The 20,964-nt window shown below is 35.1% G+C and overlaps 1 protein-coding gene across 3 annotated transcripts in view; it reads right to left on the bottom strand.

Moving 5' to 3' along the window:
• The window catches only part of POLR3G (RNA polymerase III subunit G), a 38,787-nt gene that overhangs the window by 4,291 nt on the left and 13,532 nt on the right, over positions 1-20,964 (bottom strand). For 2 of the 3 annotated variants that reach the window (XM_064376125.1, XM_012477599.2), the window contains exons 3-7: positions 20,425-20,554; positions 12,764-12,820; positions 11,127-11,177; positions 7,149-7,231; positions 3,854-4,000 (exon numbers count right to left, since the gene is read on the bottom strand). In XM_064376125.1, coding sequence (XP_064232195.1) covers positions 3,854-4,000; positions 7,149-7,231; positions 11,127-11,177; positions 12,764-12,820; positions 20,425-20,554 — 468 coding nt within the window. The remainder of the gene's footprint in view (positions 1-3,853; positions 4,001-7,148; positions 7,232-11,126; positions 11,178-12,763; positions 12,821-20,424; positions 20,555-20,964) is intronic. The other variant, XM_012477600.3, reaches the window with a different exon arrangement.

Here is a 20,964-nt window from a genome sequence, read left to right as displayed (position 1 = left end):
AATCCTCAATACATTAGGTAAATTAATTACCACAAATTTTAGTTAATAATTGCCAAAAGGAGCAGAGAGAAAAATTTTAAATGTAGAAAGGTATTAAAGAATATCTCCTTTCCATACCTCACTCAGCTATACACACAGAACACACATTTCTCTATTAAAGTAGGGAGGTTTTTTGGTTGTTTTGTTTTAAATGAAATGTTATAATAAACCCACTGGTGTTGGTTAATATTCTGCCAAGGCTCAATGAAGAATTCTAAAACTACTAGAATCCCATCGTTTGTTGTTTTTGTTAGAGGAGATCTTAATTTCAACACAGATATGGTTTCAACTCAACTCAGTGCCAGCACACATTGTCAACAGAGCATTGCAAATGCCAGTGTTGTCTAGAACATTGGCCACACAAACTAGAACCTATAGCACCACCACCCTACTACCCCCATGGCAGTGTGACAACCAAATATATCTCCAGACACTACCAAATATCCCTTCAAGGGTATTGAAAACCTCTGGTTTACAGCAACAAGCTTTCAAATATGACCCAACCTTGGCTCTTCCATTCAAATCAACTGAGCTTTCTAAAATATAAGTATGATTACACCATCCCACTATTTAAAACCCCTCAATACTCCCCACAGTGCTCAGGATAGAAATTCCTCAGCTTGACATTCAAAGTCCTTAATGAACTGCTCATCTCTCCAGCTTCATTTCTCAACATAAGACCACTTACACTCTCTAGTCCAGCCATACTGATTTATCTGGTCAGTTAAATCAAGATGCTACAGGCTCATCACCTGCAAGCCTCTCTCCATGTTCTTTTTTCTACCTGCCAAGTGTCCCCTCCATTCCATGTTCCTATCTTGATGTGATTAGCTCTTCAGAGCTCCTAAATTGTCTTCCTTGCAATATCATTTTGATATTCCTAAAATAGACTTTGGAGTGCCCACAGCATCTCTTATGTGCCACTATAGCATCCTGTACTACTATATCGTAGCATTATTCACTGTATTTTCACTGTCACCTTTCTTGTATCTCTAGTAATTTCCCTGAGAGGAGAACTGTATCTTATCTTCATATTCCCCTTACCTAGTACAATTCCAAGCATATACTGAGTGTACACTTACTATAGGCTGAATGAAAAAGAACTGAGGAGTCATACATTTACACAGGGTTACTATCGGGAAGGATGCAATCAATCAGAGAGATTATAGCGAGAAAAAGAAGCCCAAGGGAAGAACCCTGAAGAATACTGACATTTAAAGATTAGAAAGAGAAGAACTCAAGAGACCACAAAAATGTACCAGAAATAGGAGAAAAACGAGGAGCATTATTTAACAAAAATGAATGGAAACAACCATGTTTGTCTATGACTTGGCAATTAGCACAATACCTGGCATATAGAAGATGCATATAATTCCCATAAATTGTTGAATTTAAATAAAGGAAATTACATATATATATATATGTTTGTTTGTTTTTGTTTGAGATGTAGTCTCACTCTGTCACCCAGGCTGGAGTGCAGTGTGGCATGATCTTGGCTCACTGCAACCTCTGCTTCCTAGGTTCAAGGGATTCTCCTACCTCAGCCTCCAGAGTAACTGGGATTACAGATGCCTGCCATCACACCTGGCTAATCTTTGCATTTTTAGTAGAGACAGGGTTTCACCATGTTGACCAGGCTGGTTTCGAACTCCTGACCTCGTGGTCCACCTGCCTGAGACTCCCAAAGTGCTGGGATTACAGTGTGAACCACTGTGCTCGGCCAGGAAATATTTTAATAATAGAGCTGTCAGAAGTGTTAAACGCTGCAGAAAAGCTAAGTAACATAAAGGCTAAAATTTGTCTATGGTGACCGTGGTAGCAATAGTTTCTTTCTTTAAGCTACTTCTATTTGTCAAAAGCAGTAATTTGAATAGCATGGAGGTGAAACTAAGATCGAAAAAAGCTAATGGTGGGGGAGTGGGAAATCAGCCAGTGATGACAGCTAAAGAAGCTTTCCAAGGGACAGCATGAGGGAGAATGAGGACAACATATTTTGCAATGGGAAATGAACATGTTTTAATCCATGAATGTAAGAGATGGGCAGAAAAAGAGGTTAAAAATATGGAAAGGGAAATGACCTGAGAACTATGGTTCCAAAAAAGGATAGGACCGCTAGACCCAAATAGGGTAAAGCAGATTTCTTCCCTTGATAAAAAAAAGAGGAGAAGGAGGACAGAAGACAATGAGTTTGATGGCAGAGGACATGAAATTAATAGAGTTTCCTCTTGATGACTTCATTTCCTGTATGAAGGTACTATCACCTGCTAAGAGTGAAAGAAAAGGTAGTAAACGAGAGAAAATAAGAAGATGATCTCAAATAATTGCTGTAGAGAGCTGACTTAAAAAGAATAGAAACATGTTAGCCAGCAAAATGGGGCTAGTGTTTTTTGAGGGACATCAATTTCTGTGATTCCCAAGGAATGCTCAGTAGGTCAGTTTTGAAAGGGAGAAGAGGTAGAGAGTAGAAATGATCAAAACTGGCTTTGGTCTAGAGTGTGCACTGGGAGGACAAGAGACAAGAATAATGGCAAAAAAGAGGATGAAAGATGAGCAAGGGTCTGAGTTTCTTAGAAAAGAAAATTAAAACAGAGAACCAATAAAGGGGAAAGAGATGATCAGAATTACTGACTTTCTCAATCATGTCAGACAGCAATGGAAATAAAAACATGAATGATCTGAAAAGAAAGCTGGTTACAAATGTGATATACCACAAATGTGATATATTTAATTTTTAAATGTTTAGACTTAAAATTTACCTGAAAGAATAGACAGAATATTCAGGAAAATTGTGGGGAAAAAAGTGTAGCAGGGAAGATATACCCTACGAATATTAACAAATAATCAGAAGCTTCTACTAATTGGAACAGCTTAGTGTTAGTTCAAAATACATCAGTGGAACAGAGAACAGAAGTAGAAATGGGAATGTAATAGCTGCTACAAGAAGAATTTCAAAATCAATGAGGAAAGCAAATTATTTAAGAAATGAGTTTAGCAGCTGGCTAACCACTTGGAAACAGATAAAAAATGTATTCATATTTCTCTGTTTATACCAATATAAATTTCAAAAGAATATCAAATTTAATGCAAAATAAATACAGTAAAGATTTCATAGTTGGAACAGTTTTAGGAGAAGCAAAATTTCAGAATGTGGTGTAAGAGGCTGAAATGGAGTGGAAGACAAAGGTCACCAGAATGGAGAAGAAACTCGCTGCCTAGGGTTACTGTCTGAGGTGGCTACAAAGTCCCGAAGAGGCGGTGGTCTGCAAAGTTACCCTGCTCAAAAATACCTGACTGGCTCCAGCTAATTCTAAATGTACTATGCGCATTTCATTCTTAACGTTAGACATCCCAAATCCAAAACACAGAGTCCGGACTCAGCCAGATACCTGAGGTTAAACTGTCAATCTTCTCTGATAGTAGTGTTCACATGCACTTTGGAATTTGAAACACACTGCAGGGATTCTCCTCTAGACGTATGTGGTTAAGCCCTCCATTACCTGAATTGCTGACTTAAATAAATTTTTATGTTGTTAAATCTTAATTGCAGTAATCTGATTGACTTCCTTATCTTGTAGATTTATACTTACAAAGTTGCCAATCAAGTTATTTTTTATCTCCTATATTCAATTTGACATCATTATAATTTCAATGCTGTAACAGTTCTCTCGACAGCAAGGAATCAATGCCATTGATAATAAAATACTTCTGTTTCCCATCATCTTGGTTTCTGTTTGTTGACTTTAATATATACTATATCTGATTCCTTATTAGATAAGCTTATTAATTTTGCTACCATCCCCAAATGAACCATTACCTCTTCTTGGTCTTCTTCATCATATTCCTCCTGTTCTGCAGCATCATCGTCGTCGTCATCCTCACCTTCTTTACTTTTCTCTTTGCTTCCTTCTTTCTCTTCATTTTCCTCATCTGATTTTTCACCATCACCTCTCTTTTCCAATTCCTGGTATAAGTGAGTTTCATTAATTTGTATGGAAACCACTAGACTACTGACTTCCCTGCTTACCCTTAAGGGAACAGTTACCTATTACACATTATTCCAATCCCATCTTATCACCACCTACAGGCTACCACCTACCTAGAAAACTAGGAGTCAACTCAAGAAAGAAGGAATTCACTGTCTCATCACTAAATCAGCATTTTCTTTGATTTTGTTACTTAATAACTGTGTTTCAGATTAATACTGTGCTTATCAGCTCTAATGCATAATGTCTTTATAATTTCTCTCCTACCTCTCCTTTTTTTTTTTTTTTTTTTTTTTTTGAGACAAAGTCTTGCTGTGTGCCCAGATGGAGTATAGTGGCACAATCTTGGCACACAGCAACCTCCTCCTCCTGGGTTCAAGTGATTCTCCTACCTGAGCTTCCTGAGTAGCTGGAACTACAGGCGCACGCTACCATATCTGGCTAATTTTTTGTAATTTTAGCAGAGGCGGGGTTTCTCCATGTTGGCCAGGCTGGTCTTGAACTCCTGGTCTCAAGGTATCTGCCCGCCTTGGCCTCCCAAAGTGCTGGGATTACAGGCGTGAGCCACAGCACCTGGCCGTCTATCCTACCTCCTTCTAAAATATTTGAGGTGACTTAGTTTATGGACAACTTTTAGCTGTTATTTTATTTTCCTTCTAACATAAAAGGAGAAAAAAAATAAGGTAATAGTAATATTTCAAAATGTCCATGTTTCACTTTATACATGAGATCATTTAATACTCTTATTATAATATCAAGTCATCCTGGGTTAGATTACCCTAGTTGCAGATTATCTGTGTCTTCAACTCTTTTCTCTCCCATTATTTACTTCCTGTTGCCAGGAATTTTTGTTTCTTAATACATCTGGCAGATTAAGAAGAAACAGAAATTGAAACTCAAATCACAGTCAATACTAGCAATTTTTAGAAATTCTAAAAAAGAAAGCAAAAGAGAGATGCAGAGTTAGGAAAGCTCTGATTCCATGAGAGTTCCACTTAACCACAAGTGGAACCATCAGGGAATAGTACACAAAATTAACTTTACATCTTTGTATTTCTATTATGACTACCAACAATTTTTTTCATTTAATAAAAAGTGACCTATTTTCATTACTGTCACTATCTGTTCACTAAATTGTACTATGTTTAATGTGCATATGTGATAGAATTTGACAAGTTTTTCAGGAGTTAATAATTTCATATATTATTACTACTTATTATTAAGGCATAAGTCACCTCAGCTAAAATGTGATTATTCCTAAGCAGAAATAATCTGCAAACACTCCATCTCTATTATAAGATACTTGCTTTGTAGAGGGAGAAAACAGGTTTTATATCTGAAGTGATACAACTTAGCTATTCCTTTACTGGTTCTTAAATGCTTAACTTTAAAAATCCTTGTAATTACATTCAAATTTGAATTTAAGGAAATCAAAGACAATAGAGAGAATACCTGACTACCTTAGATAGGCTCAATTTCTAATCAAAATTCAAACACCACCTTTCCTGTCTGCTTAACCCACTCAGGCAGAACAAAGAAGACCAAAGTAACAGACGTAAGATGATTTATCTTGATAATGACTCATATGTTGTCTTATATGAGCTATTCCTACAATATAATGTGTGCAATTTTTCCAACTGGCAATCCCTTTGGAAAAGTACAATTAAACAAAAGGTGCTTATTGATCTTTTGAAGCATCTACAATAAGATATACATACACATATATGATGCTATGTTAATAACTTTTTTCTATTTTAATCAGATCACAGTAAAAAGACCTGCAACCCATAAGCGTGTGTAGTTAATAGGAAATTGCAGTGCTATATTTATTTAGCTCTGTGCAGGGTACACACTATATCTAAAAAATCATGCTATTATTTCATAATTAAGAACATAGTTATTTAAACCAGTTATACGAAAGTACTTTTTAAATACAGTATTAATTCAGTGCCACATAGGAACTAGGAAGTCTATATTTCTATTATCGCCCCCTCAAATATCTTTAAAAAATAGCCACATCTTTATTTCCACCACATAGATCTAAATCACTCATAAAATAGGTTAAAAATAGCGGATTTATGCAACTTTTTAATAAAAACTGATCTCAAAGCCACATACGTCGTCTCATTGCTTCATTCCTTTTGCATTAAGCTACTAGTTTCAGCTCTCCTATTACTGGTCTCCATTTTCTCTCTCCTGTTGATATTTAACCATCTAACCTTATTACTTTACAGATTTAAGAATAAAATGAATAATATAATGTAAAGCCACTGAAAACAGTTCAATTATGGACAGAGAGCAGTTCTTATGGTTTAAATATTACACAGCCTTACAGCCACCATACAGAGCCTCCTGTTATGCAGAAATAAGAAGCCTCAGATATTAGCTTACCACTAATTATTCACACATTAATCATGAGATTTGAATGTATGTCACTCCCTCTCCATCCATGAATGTTCTATTATAATAAAACTTGGAATTGTTTTTGCTGAAAAAAATGAACAATAAGAGAGTCATCTGGGAACAGCTCTACTAAACTCATTGGGATTTCTTGATTTAAATTTCCACTTTACCAGTGTGTGTCCTGAAAAAGGTGTTTACATGTAGAGAATAAGGAAACACAATTTGTTACAGGGAGAAGCCACACCCAGAGGCCCCAGATCAACCTTCCTTACAGCACATATCATTTTAGCAAGTTTTCTCCAGAAAGCTTTAAGAATAGCCAGAACCTGAGTTCGATCAACACAAGCTGTCTTGAACTGCAATCCCGTCACTCCACCATAGTTAAACCTGACAGTTATCACTGCTCCTGCATCAGCACTCTGGCTTTATTTTTCATGTTGTCTCTAGCTTAAGTACTGGTCAAAAAATAAAATAAAAATATGAATTTTCGCCACCAAGTAGCTGTGCCACCTTAGCCAGGCAAGTAACTAATGAAGGACATGACAGAACCTCCACATCTCCCAGCCCGCAAAGTTCAAACCCTCCCAGTTACTTTACATGCTGGGCTCACTTCTGCCAAATTAAAAAGTGAGAGAATGCTGAAAGGTTGAAACAAGAAAGCAAAAGGAGGTAGAATATTTTGCATTTTTTCAGTTCACTTTTATAGTAAGAAGAAAACCTTACCTCAATTTTTTTCAAAACATCTGCAGTATTAGTGAGTGAAGTGCCTTTGCCTGCGTCTTTTGCCTTTTTGGGTTTGGGGCCTGCTGAAGTAAAACTACCAGTTAACACATTTTTCTGCAAATGCAATTGTGTATTATATTTCCTTGCCTTTGCGTATGCTGTCTAGCATCGTGCTGTCGCATCCTAGGCAGTCACATAGTTTTCAGAGTAAATTAATTTTCTCAAAGAATAAACAAATCATACCTCACCAATTTTCCAATGATGAGGAATAAATGATCATCAATAGGACTTTCTCTTTAAGACTGTAGTCAGGTGTATCTTATACTAGTACTAAAAATTGGTATTGGCAATTAATAGTTAGGGCCAAACTGCTAAAATGTTACCTCAGATGGAAGTAGCCTGAGTACAGTGAAAGGCTCCCGCAAATCCACCTGCACTGGCTTCTCCTTCACTGTAAGTGTACTTCATTTTAACCAGAGGAATCTTACCAGGTGTGCAAAATAAAAAGGAAGTGCAGGATAAATATTCATTTGCCAATGGTGAAAGAGATGACAGTGCAACACAGAACTATCTTTGGAATAAAGATTAAAATAGTTAAACTGAACATATTCATCATATGAACCTGAAAACTCAAAAGCATATAAGTGAAATAAAATGTAATGGCTTTGGGCTATATAACTTCTTTTTTACTCCTATTAAAATTCTGCATTTTGAGGCTATTCTGAAAGTGCAGGTTCTAGAGAAGTATTTCACATATAAATTCTGCCAGTTAGTAAAGCAATATGACAGGCTACAGAATTGTCTCATCGTAGTCAGAAAGTATTACAGTTCTTTTCCAAACTCAATCTGAACACCTAGAAATTACTTTGTAAGAGGAAAATGTGGCTCAGAAAGATGTAATTTTGTTAAAGATTAACATTTAACCTACAGAAAAAAATGTTTAGATTGTGGTAGATGACCTGTAACTGATGGAATTACAATTTACTGTGTTATACTGAAATGCCCCTCAGTGAATTACTGAGCTCAGAGCTCCCAAACATATGTATTAGTGAGGTTTCTCAAACAAAAAAGTAACAGATTTAATGATTGGAAACTTTCTCTGACCCCCTTGAGGGCAAAGACTGCTTAATAAAAACTGTAACACGTAAAATATAGCATCACATATAAACAAGATCTCAATAAATATTGATGCCAAAAAACATTAGCTAATAATGTATTCTACTCATGAAGTCTTTTTCTAAGAACTTGTTAGAAAATTATTTAATTTTATAACATATACCTTTGTTAAAGGGATACGAGAGAATATGGCCAGGTAAGTAAACTTATTTTTTTTCCATCTTTGGCCAAGTATCTGCATATATTTGAATAGTTTCTATAAACATGTGGCAGTAGCTGGTTCTTCAGGAAACAACTGTTTTCATCCTTTGACTCTATTGTTATTGTTTACTTTCATGTAAATCAATGGAGGACATCTTAACAAAAAGGAGAATACAAACTTACAGAAACAAGACACAAAAATTACACAATATGTTACAAAACATACCAGAGCAAAATAAAAAACAAAGTTTTATTGTTGCTTTATTAACAAATGGAAATCCTGATACATCGGGAGCTTTTACTAATGCTTAATGTGGGTATAAAATCCCAGGGATGACATATTTGAAAACATTAACTCTTCCAAAATGAACACATTCTTTTCAGATTTAAAGTCAACTACGGATTTGTGATCCCCTAGGACGTGATCAGTATCATTCATGCACATGTATTTTCTCATGAAAGTAATATATTTGCTCAATAAAAACCAAGGGTATAAAAGAAGATAAACTGTCGTATCTCAAAATATTTGCATTCAGGCTAAAGGCTGTTATATACTATATCTTTAAAATAAAATAAAAATACTTCTGCCTTAAATACATACGTGCAAAAAATGTAAATGTACTTCTAATATGTGCATTTTATTATTTGTCAATTGTACCTCAATGAAGGGTTAAAAAGGGGAGTGGGAATTCCTTCTCTTTGTTGATAACCCGACTGTTCTTAACCTCTCTGGATACCTTCCTTTTCCACTCTTCATTCTTCATCGCAAAATTCTAAAAAGACTCATCTATGCTAGCTGTCTCCATTTCCTAAGCTCCATTTACCGGTTCAGCCATTCCAATCTGGATTCTACCTTCGAGAATCTTTCAAAAAGCTCTCACTGACGTCACCAATGACCGACATGTTAAAGATGAGTGAACATTTTCCAATCTTCAACCTATTTGACCTCTTAGCAAAACTGTCTAACATCTTTTAACACTGTTGACGACCTTCTGAAATATCAGATTAGCTTGTGTTACTCTGCTCTCCTGGTTCTCCTCCTCCCTCTCTCTTACCAGTTCCTTTCTTTGCCATTCAATCTCCTCTACCAACACATTAAATGTTAGCATTCTTCTAAGCTCAGGATTAGGCCTTCCTTTCTTCTAATTACCTAATTCTGCCCTAGGCCATCTCATCCTTTCTCTTGGCCTCTATGATCATATCTCTGATAATGACTACAATCTCCATTTTGAGGTCCATTCCCCTGTATCCAACAATATATTTAACATTTCTATTTGTATATTTCAAAGGATCCAGAAGTAACACCTTTGAACTGAACTTCTGATTTTCTCCCACAACCCTGGTATTTCCCTACTTTCTTTCCTACAACTGTGTCTCAGTAAACTCCTACTCCTTCAATCTCAACTCCAATTCCATTTCCTCAAAGAATACTTCCCAATGAGGACAGTGTGTTTTTGTTTAATGATTTTACCCTATTTGACTGCAAGCTCCATAAGGACAAGGATTATTCCCACTTTGCTCAGTTTTATTCCTGTCAGCACAATGTCTAGCAATAATAGGTAACTATTTACTGAATGGAATTACTAAAGGAAAACAAACTGTAAACATTCACTTTGGCATTCTTCTATACAGCATAATGCTCTATTTTATTGGTTTCCCAATTTTAAAATGTTTTAGTTAATAATTTATAATGTAGCCAGTACAATAAAAAATCTGCAGTTATGCAAATGAAAAGGTCTACAACAATTGAAAAGTCTTTCTTAGCACATCCACAATTCCATACTGAAGGACAATCCTACGTAAATAAATGCAGCAACAGAAAACCAAATATTGCATGCTCTCACTTGTAAGTGGGAGCTAAACACTAAGCACACATGGACATAAACATGGGAACAACAGACAAAGTGGACCACTAAAGTCGGGAGGGGAGAAGCGGGGGGGGTTTAACAAACTACCTATTAGGTAGTACACTCACTACCTGGGTGTTAGATACCAATTTAACAAACCTGCACATGTACCCCCTGTATCTAAAATGTATCTAAACACATGTAAAATGAAATGAATAAAATGAATGCTGAAATTTTTAAAAATATATAAAATTTAAAAATAAGACACACACAAAGAAAAAGTGACAGCTAAGAAAATAATAATAAACACCCAAAAGATAAACAACAAAAAACAAGCTTTAGCAAAATATATATGGTGGGGACAGAGACAAAGAGAGACAGAGAGTCAGGGTCTTAGAAAGAGTGTCAGGGTCTTGCTCTGTATTCCAGGCTTAAGTGCAGTGGTGCATTCTTGGCTTACCACAGCCTCCACGTCTTGGGCTCAAGTGATTCTCCCACCTTAGCCTCCCATGTAGCTGGGACTACAGGTACATGCCACCACACTTGGCTAATTTTTTTTTTTTTTAACTTTTTGTAGAGACAAGTTCTCACTATGTTGCCCAGGCTGGTCTTAAATTCCTGGGCTCAAGCAATCCTCCCACCTCAGCCTCCCAAAGTGCTGGGATTACAGGCATGAGCCTTCTTGTCTGGCTCAAAATACTTTAAGAAAAGCATTAAGAACAGTAAGTATAACTTTGGGTTGATAAGTCCATATTAACAGAATGTAAGAAATAACCTTTTCCTACCTGAATTACTATTATATTAGTCAATGTACCTTTTTTACATTTATTTCTTGGCATCATCTCTCTTGGAAGTCTTCTCCAATCTGTATGTGAAACAAAAAATTAAAAAATTGCAATTTCCTCTAGGAATTAGTGGCATTGGACATAACTATTTGAAGGAAACAACAGTTATCCAGGCAATGACAATAAAGTGCCTTGGAATCTGACTGTACAAATTTAGCCTGAAATATAACAAAACAAAATCCAAATATAACAGACAATGATATATATTTTCCTATAAAGAAAAAAGTTTATTAAAGTAGCTCTGAAATAGTGCTATAAAATTTTTTGGGAAGAAAATCTTATGGTAATTATTTGTGGGTGTTGGAATTACAACAAATTTTAAGTATTATTTATATTGATTTATTTGACTACTTTGTATTTTGTAAGTTTTCTGTAGTTGATATATTATGTAGTTGATATATTTCTTATGCAACAAATATTTTTTCCAAAGTATGATACCACAATCCCAACACATGCAAAATGAAATAAGCAATTCTAATATCTGAAAACTTTAAAATTAAAAATATAAATAGCTGTCAAAAATAAATGTCCTCGAATACATTTTCCTTGCATTAGCTAAATAATTCCTCTAATGTGTCACTTTCTCTTAATTTTTAGGCATATAGTTAAGCAGAAAATTGAAGCAACAGAAAAATTGGTTTAAAAATACTACCTGCTAATAAGGAAATTTCAGTGCATTTTTACAAAACATTTAAATCTCAAGTCATTTTACCTGAACTAATAAATTTTGCTTTGAATATATTTTAGTTTTTGTAAACTATTCATTTTAGATCATGATGGAGTATGTAAAGAGAAACATTTGAGAGATGAATACTAACGAAATGGAAGAAATGAGAGACCTAAGTTGTTTCCAGGGTGCCCAAGCTTATCCACATTGAAAAGATAGTACTATAATCTGTAAAAATGATAATGCTGTTAATGCCATTTATGTTTTTACAAAAGGGCAGTTTCCATAAAAGACCAAGGACAGAGACATAAAAAGAATATGAATTAAAACGAGAAGACCTGGGTTCTAACAGTATTGGCCATGTGGCCTGACAGGTCACTTTATTTCTATGGCAACTGTTTTTATTTGCAAAATGAATGAGTGGGATGAGGGCTCCTTTACAGCCCCTTCTAAGTTGCCTATAACCAAGGTAAAGCTTCTTTTTAGATACAGTTATTTTGAAAAAGAAACCTAACAACTAAAAATAGTCTATGCCTGCTGATAAGAAAGGAAGATCCATGAGCTTGGCTTAAAATATCTTTAAAACTAGATTTTTGCTTTCTCTTCAAATGCTCTAAAATTGCTCAGGAGCATAGTACTTGTGCTTTTTGGCATTTCAAACTAAAATTGTGATTGTGGCTAATGAAATTAGAAAATCAAAAGGGTTTGTTTGCCCTGTCCTTTTTATAAAAAATATATTTTAAGAACTTCCACAAAAGCACTTCAATTCTTCCTTGTTTTAGCATAAAACTATTTTCACCTTAGTTTCCAAGAGAGTTATATTACTAATTAATCACAATAAAAGAACCAGACTCAATATTCTTTTGGTAAAAATAGAAAACTTATCCTTTATGAGACAGCCTTTAAAAACTGTTTTCATACTGAGTGTTTTGTAGTTACCTGGTATCCATTCTTCCTTGTACACCTTCATATATCTTTTACTATACCTTTCAATATCTAGGGGAAAAAAAGAATAAAGAGCTCATTAGGAAAATCACGAGTAACCCTGAACTTACGTCATTCCTTTAAGATAACTGAAAACAACAGACAACATTTTTTATTTCACATACAGGGAGTTTCCCACATTTGTACATAAGAGAATGGTAAAAAGGGTAGGAGTAGGCAAGGCTGGACTTGGTGAGGGGTTACCGATCTGAGGGATAAATGAGCAAGCTGCAAGCCTTCCATGCCAACTGCTGAAAACTCTGCAGGGACCCTCTGAGCTTGCCAAAACCAGTAAAGCCACAACTGTGGCTCTTGCTTCAGACTTGTCCACCTCATCACAAGAAACACCCATCAGGAGGACACAAACTATTTCCCAGCAGCACAAGTTGGAAAGCAACACTATCACACAAAAACTTGAAGCCATGTTCATCATAAAAAGCAGTTCAGGAGTTAGGCATGAAAAGGGAAGATAATACTAAAGATGAATAGATATAAAGTCAAGGACCAAATATGTACTGATTTTTCTTCTATGTCAAGAATATGCTTCCAAATAATATAATCATGTATTAGAGAAAGATAACTAAAATAAGCAGTAGATAACAGACCAAGAGATCAGCTTTTTCTAGATACTTTCACTGCTTGACATCAGGTCAAACGTTTTTAACTAATCTTGTCAACTTTTTCATCTGTAAAAGGAAGTCAGCATAAATGAGAGATTCCTAGCATTTGTAACACAATGACTTCTTTTTTTTTGTAGAATTTTTCCAAAACAGATTCCATATTTTAAATAATTTTAACGCTCAGTATACCAGAAAAAAAAGTTTACCCTTTTTTCTCTGGGTACAATAGAACATTTTTTATATTTTAAATATTTTAAAGTTAATTTCAAATAATGAAATACAGAGAATAAATAAAAAAGATAGATAAGAGTAAAGAGGTATTAAAAACCAATTATTGGAACCCAATTAAAAAGGGGTAAAGAATTTGAATAGACATTTCTCTAAAGAAGATACAAAAACAGACAAAAAGCATGAAAAGATACCCAACATCATTAATCATTAAGGAAATTTAAATCAAAACCACAATGAGATACTGTGTTACAATCACTAGGATGGCTAGAATTAAAAAAAAAATGTTGTCAAGGATATGGAGAAATTGGAACCCTCATACATTATTGATGGGAATGTAAAATGGTACAGCCACTTTAGAAAACAGTTTGACAGTTCCTCAAAATGTTAAATATAGTTACCATATGATCCTATGTCTATACCCAATAGAAATGAAAACATATGTACACAAAACATGTACATGAATGTTCATGACAGCATAACTTACATTATCCCAAGAGTGAACTGACCCAAATGCCCATCAAGTGATGAGTGGATAAACAAAATGTGGCATATCCATACAGTGGAATATTATTCAGCCAGAAAAAGGAATGAAGCACTCGTATGTACTAAGCCATTGATGAACCTTGAAAACATTATGGCAAATGAAAGAAGCCAGTCTAAAAAAGACACATATTACACGATTCCACTTACATGACATGGACAGAACAGATAAATCTGTAGAGACAGAAAGCAGATTGCTGGTGCCATGGGTTGTCAGGAGGGAAGAATAGGGAGTGACTACTAAAGGGTACAGAATTTCTTTTCTGGATGATGAAAAGCTTCTAAAAAATTAGACAGTGGCTGGATGCAGTGGCTCACACCTATAATCCCAGCTCTTTGAGAGGCCAGGGTGGGTAGATTACTTGAGGACAGGAGTTCGAGACCAGCCAGGCCAACATGGTGAAACCCCATCTCTACTAAAAATACAAAAAAATTAGCCAGGAGTGGTGTGCCTGTAATTCCAGATACTCAAGAGGCTGAGGCAAGAGAATCACTTGAATCCAGGAGGAGGAGGTTGCAGTGAGCTGAGATCATGCCACTGCACTCCAGCCTGAGTGACAGAGCAAGACCCTGTCTCAAAAAAAAAAAAAAAAAAAATTAAATAGTGGTGTTGATTGCACAATTCTGTGACTATATTAAAAGTCACTGAATTGTACACTTTAAAAAGTAGGTTTTACATATGTGGATTACATCTCAGTAAAACCATTACTTAAAAATCAGTAAGGCTGGGTGCGATGGCTCACTCCTGTAATCCCAGCACTTTGGGAGGCCGAGGCAGGTGGATCATGAGGTCAAGAGATCGAGTCAATCCTGGCCAACATGGTGAAACCGTGTCTCTACTAAAAATACAAACATTAGTCGGGCATGGTGGCATGTACCTGTAGTCCCAGCTACTTGGGAGGCTGAGGCGGAAGAATTGCTTGAATCCATGAGGCGGAGGTTGCAGTGAGCCAAGATTGCGCTACTGTGCTCCAGCTGGGCAACAGAGCAAGACTCGAGCTCAGAAAAAAAAAAAAAAAATCAATAAAACTAGGCCCAACACAGTGGCTCAAGATGTAATCCCAGCACTCTGGGAGGCCGAGGCAGTTGGATCCCTTGAGTACAGGAGTTCAAGACCAGCCTGAACAACATGGTGAAACCCCATCTCTACAAAAAATACAAAAATTAGCCGGGCATGGTGGCTTATGCTGGTGGTTCCAGCTACTTGGGAAGTTATGGCAGTTGGGAGGATCGCTTGAGCCTGGGAGGTGGAGGCTGCGGTAAGCTGAGATTATGCCACTGCATTTCAGCCTAGTTGACAAAATGAGATCCTGTCTCAAATGAAAATAAATAAAGCTATTAGAGATTTTACTAAGTAATTAAGTATAGGAAGTTCAAATTTATATTCCATGTTTTAGTGGTTTTGAAGGAAAATTTAACCAAAATGGGCAAAGTCATTTGAATGCACTTTTTCGTGCATCAGTTGCCACACACAAATCTAGAATATATGCCTTCTGTACATCCTGATCCCCAATTCCAAACACATCTTTAATAGGTTCTAACTTATAATTTCTTTTGGTTCTTTTCCTCATACATGTATCATCTGCATTTCCTAATAGATTAGTTTATCACTACTTCCAATTCTTCTTGTACTTACATAACCAAAATGCAATACTTTAAAAACTTTGATTTCTCATACTTTTATTGAAGAGAAGATGTTCCCCGATCTTCTTTATACTTGCAAAATATTTTCATTATTAAACTTATAATTGCCAATTAACATGATCAGTCCAAAAAATGATTTCATGTCTGCACAATCCACTTCTTTTTCAGCATTTGTCAGTTACAAACATCAAATTAATTCTGGTGCACAAATATAAAACAAAACAAAAATGATCACCTCATTTTAGCAAACAGGATGTTCCAGGTTTTTGTTATAAAGTATTACATGAAAAGGTCTTTTTCTTTTTTTTTTTTTAAAGGAAGAAAGAAAGAAAGGAAAAAAAAGAATGAAGAAGAGGAAGAAAAAGGAAGAGAAAGAGAGAGACAGAATGGGAGTATTGCTTTCTTGCCCAGGCTAGAATGCATTTTAGAAATGGGTATTGAGAGGTCTTTTTCAAAGATTAACTGTACAAGGCCACCATAATTCCTTTTTAATTCTTAGAGATACAGAGTTTACTTATTGATTCTCGAATTTGAGAAAATTCATTGAAGACACTGAAGACTCATAGTCTGATATTTTGCTTATAAAATCAATTTCATCATCATCATTAGCATCCAGAGAGCTATTTATCTCTTTGAATTCATCTTTCGGTTCGTCTAAGAATTGTGGAACGTCTCTTTCTGTCAATTTTGGACATTATGAGCAGAAAATTAAAAATTGTTGAAATTTTCAATTGTATTCAATGAAAATTAAAACAGAGCAACTACAAATATGAAGGTCTCTGCACACTTTATATCTTCTTAAAAAACAGATGTAATACTTTGGACAAGCATTAGGAACTTGTCCAAAGGAAAGAAACAGGAAAACTATATGATAACATAATAGTGATGATTTATTTCAACTGCACCACAATTTCATCATTCTCCCATTTTTTGTATTTATTCTTTTTTTCAGCATAGTGGGAAATATCTGATGAATGATGATGAGATAATATCTATGATGATAAAGTAGCAAGGTATTTCAAGATAGAGAAAAAATAAGATCACTCAGATTCCATAATTATCTTAGATATATAAAAGGGTCCAATGGGCTGATACGGCATGCTAAGATAAAACGAGTTTTCTTTTTTCAGGTAAATTTCTGCTTGTTCTTTAGAAAACCTCTATGCAAGAATAAAAGTTATGAATATCAATCATACAAACAATAAGAACTGCTCCAAAAAAAAACCTCAAAAATTTATATTGAGTCTCATGGACACTGATGGTTTAACAAGAATTAGGAAGCCAAATTCCATTTACTCAGTAACAGACCTGTGGACATATTTAAGTAAATGTATAATTTCCATCAAGCTTCGAGGTTCTGAAAATGGCTTATTACATATACCATTACCACTATCAGAATCATGTTTTTACCTCAGAGGACCCTGTAGTTCAGGAACCTGAGCTGGGAACCACTGGACCAGATGATCTCTACATCCTCTTACAGCTACAGTTATTTATTTAACAAAGGAAAAACACCAGGGAACATCATTTTAGTTCATTGATGTTTTTCCTTTGTTATATAAATAACAAATTTCAATGCGAAGAAAATACTAATCATTTCTAAAATTCTACCTGAAAACACTAAAAACAAACTCTGAAGACATCACAACATGAAATAAGTTCATTCCATGTCCTATGTTCTTTAGGACTGATCTCAATGCCCTGAGCCAGCAGTCACTTGACAATCAGGAAGTCTTGAAATCTCCCACCCTATTTGTCTGTCCTGATGTCTAGTAATGTAGTTCTTTACAGTAGTCCGTAAGTCTCTCTTTCCTAAAGCACACAGATGGCAAGTGATGCACCTGGCAAAGGTGCAGTCATGCAACATCTCTATCCAGAATATGGTTCTCTCTGACACTAGGGTAGTTCTGTTCAGTCTGGCCAATTCTTTTTCACTCATAGCATGGTTATTATATACATTTATGCATGCACATATATACATATGTAAACCTATATATGCACTTATAAATGTATATATTTTATAGAAAAACCTTTATTTTTAACATGAGTTTGTTTTTTAAACACACTATATCAAGAAAAAGAGTTAGGCTGGGTGCAGTGGCTCATGCCTGGAACTCCACCAATTTGGAGGCCAAGATGGGAGGATCACTTGAAGCCAGGAAATCGAGAGCAGTGGGTCCAAAAAGCGAGACCCCCGTCTCTACAAAAAGTAAAAAAATAAAAAATTATCCAGGTATGGTGGTGTGCATCTGTAGTCCTAGCTAATCAAGAGGCTGAGGTAAGAGGATCACTTGAGCCCAGGAGTTTGGAAGCTGCAGTGAGCTATTATTGTGCCACTGCACTCCACCCTGAGTGACAAAGCGAGACCTCCTCTCTAAAATAAAAAATAAAACAATTTTAAAAAGGCAGAAGTAAACATGAAGATCTCAGGGAGAATGTGCTTGTATCAATTTGGAAATTTCATATGATAGTTTTCTCCTGAAAGAATAAAAGCAAAAAAACCCTTACATTTTTAAATACTTTATTGCATAGTTATCAAAGGTAAAGTGCTCCCTTAATCTATGTACGAGCCAACCACTGCCACAGATCAACAACAAAATTATGTTTTTAATATCCGTGTCTAAAAGACTCATAAATGCTTTAATGATCTCATATACTTTTTTTTTTGAGACAGTCTCACTTGTAGTACTGTGACGTGATCTCAGCTCACTGCAACCTCTACCTCTCAGGTTCAAGTGATTCTCCTGCCTCAGCTTCCTGAGTAGCTGGGACTACAGCACATGCCACCATGCCTGGCTAATTTTTGTATTTTTAATAAAGACAGGGCTTCCCCATGTTGGCCAGGCTGGTCTCAAACTCCTGACCTCAGGTGATCTGCCCACCTCGGCCTCCTAGTGTGCTCAGATTATAAGAGTGAGCCACCGCACTCAGTCTCATTTGATGTACTTTTAAATTAGACATGTGTTTCAATAACAACCACATTCAGTTAAGTAAATCTGTGCCATAGAGAAATGATCAATTTTAAAAGGACTAAAGTATATCTTGCATTAGTATTTTTTCTAATAAGAATGAATATTGATTAGTTTATTTGGTCTTTTTAAAATCTTTAAAATGAGAAGTTTTATTTTGGAACTCAAACAGATGAAGGCACGCAACATAATCATGAAAGTTAAAAATTTCAGTATTAGGCTGGGTGCGGTGGCTCACATCTGTAATCCCAGCACTCTGGGTGGCTGAAGTGGGCAGACCACTTGAGGTCAGAAGTTCAAGACCAGCCTGGCCAACATGGTGAAATGCTGTCTCTACTAAAAATACAAAAATTAGCTGGGCGTGGTGCTTCGCATCTGTAATCCCAGCTACTTGGGAGCCTGAGACATGAGAATCAATTGAACCCAGGAGGCGGAGGTTGCAGTGAGCCGAGATTGCACCACTGCACTCCAGCCTGAACAACAAGAGTGAGACTCCAATTTCAAAAAAAAATAATAATAAGTATTTTTGAGATAAAATATCTCTTATCAAACCATTATATAACTTTGAGCAGCTATGTTTTGAGAATTAAATGAACTTATCTAAAATGCTTCCTATATTTATAAGCACATGCTAAGATCATTACATAAGGCTTCATTTTTTTGACTCAGCCAATTCAAATTATTCTAGAGAGGGGAAAAATGGAATGCATTTTTAATACTAATGGAATTAGATGACACTATGTGAATTTCTCATGTTTTAATGATGCTGTTTCGTGAACTCAAAGATGATATCAATCTCTCTAATTTCAACAATCAAGGGCAGAAAGTAAAAAAAATCAATATAGTACTGCTGTGCTAAATAGCTACTCAGGAATGGCTTCCTTTCCTGTAAAACCACTTCCCATTTCTAGTCTGAGACTGTCAAGCCCTCTCCAAATATAATTTTTCTTTTCTGCCTTAAGCATCACCAATGAATACATATTTTAATTCATATCAAATATATATATAATAAAATTAAGGCTTAAAAAATGTTTCAACCTAAATATTAAATAATCAGAGACATGTATAAAGGTTTGTATAATAATAATCACAACATTAGATATACAAGCAAAAAACTGGAAATAATCTTTAAAAAGCAGAAAATTAGTTCAGTTAATAATATTACATCCACAGGGTAGACTACCACAGTCATTAAAAGTCATATTTTCCACGAATAAGAAGGATATGTGAAAATGCTAATATGCTACTGAGTGAAAAAAGGAGGATACAAAGTAATATGAAACCAGTTTTGTAAAGAGAATATACATGCAGAAGAAAAAATCTGGAATATAATAAATATTAGCAGTGGTCCTCTAGACATAAGCATGGGTAATTTTTACTTTTTAAAATTTTCCTGTTTTTCATAATTTTAACTTAACACATAAAATTATTGTGAATTTCTAAAAATATCAAAAAGCTTATTTTTTCTTTTAAATCAACATAAATGTGTTTTTTCAAAGTACTTAATTTTTTATTGAATTGAATCAATCATTAAATGATTATATATCTTGTGCTTAAACACTGTTTCATCTGTAAACATTAAACCATATAATCAAAGACTCCAATATGGTACCTTGTCTTTCTTCAGGTGTTTCAATAAAATAAGGCATTCTTTTCATTGTTTCCCTCAACTCCTGTTTCAAAGCCAGCATATATTCTTCACCTTCTCCTGTTTTCAGTGGCACTGGTTTATAATCTGTATCCTGTTTAAATTAAGAGACAAAGTTTTTTTTTCAAATAAATTACGTATTTTAGTATCTCTTTTATCTGTATTATAGAAAACAGCAGTTTTATTGAAATAGTATGTTTTACAGGCACTAAGTTTTACAATCAACTTAAAAGATGAACTTCTGTAGTCTATTTAACCTGTTAACCCATTTCCTGCTTTGCTCTTATATTAGAGTTAAGAAAGATGCGTATTTTCCTATTGGCCCCGAAACTACACCCAGTAATCATTTTGCCGTACAGTCTGTTGACCTATGTGATTCTCTATTTTAAAAATTAGAGTACCAAAAAGAAAAAAAGAAAAAAAAAAAATTAAGGTACCCAAATGAGAGCAGATGCTTTAGTTTCTTATTAACCTCAACTAGTGATGGTGTTACTGGGAAAAAAA

The sequence above is a fragment of the Aotus nancymaae genome, unplaced genomic scaffold (assembly GCF_030222135.1).
Source record: "Aotus nancymaae isolate 86718 unplaced genomic scaffold, 86718_ANA_hifiasm-v0.15.2.pri h1tg000014l, whole genome shotgun sequence".
Classification (NCBI taxonomy): Eukaryota; Metazoa; Chordata; class Mammalia; order Primates; family Aotidae; genus Aotus; species Aotus nancymaae.
Note: the sequence above shows the minus strand (reverse complement) of the source record. Positions and strands in the feature narration are given on the sequence as shown.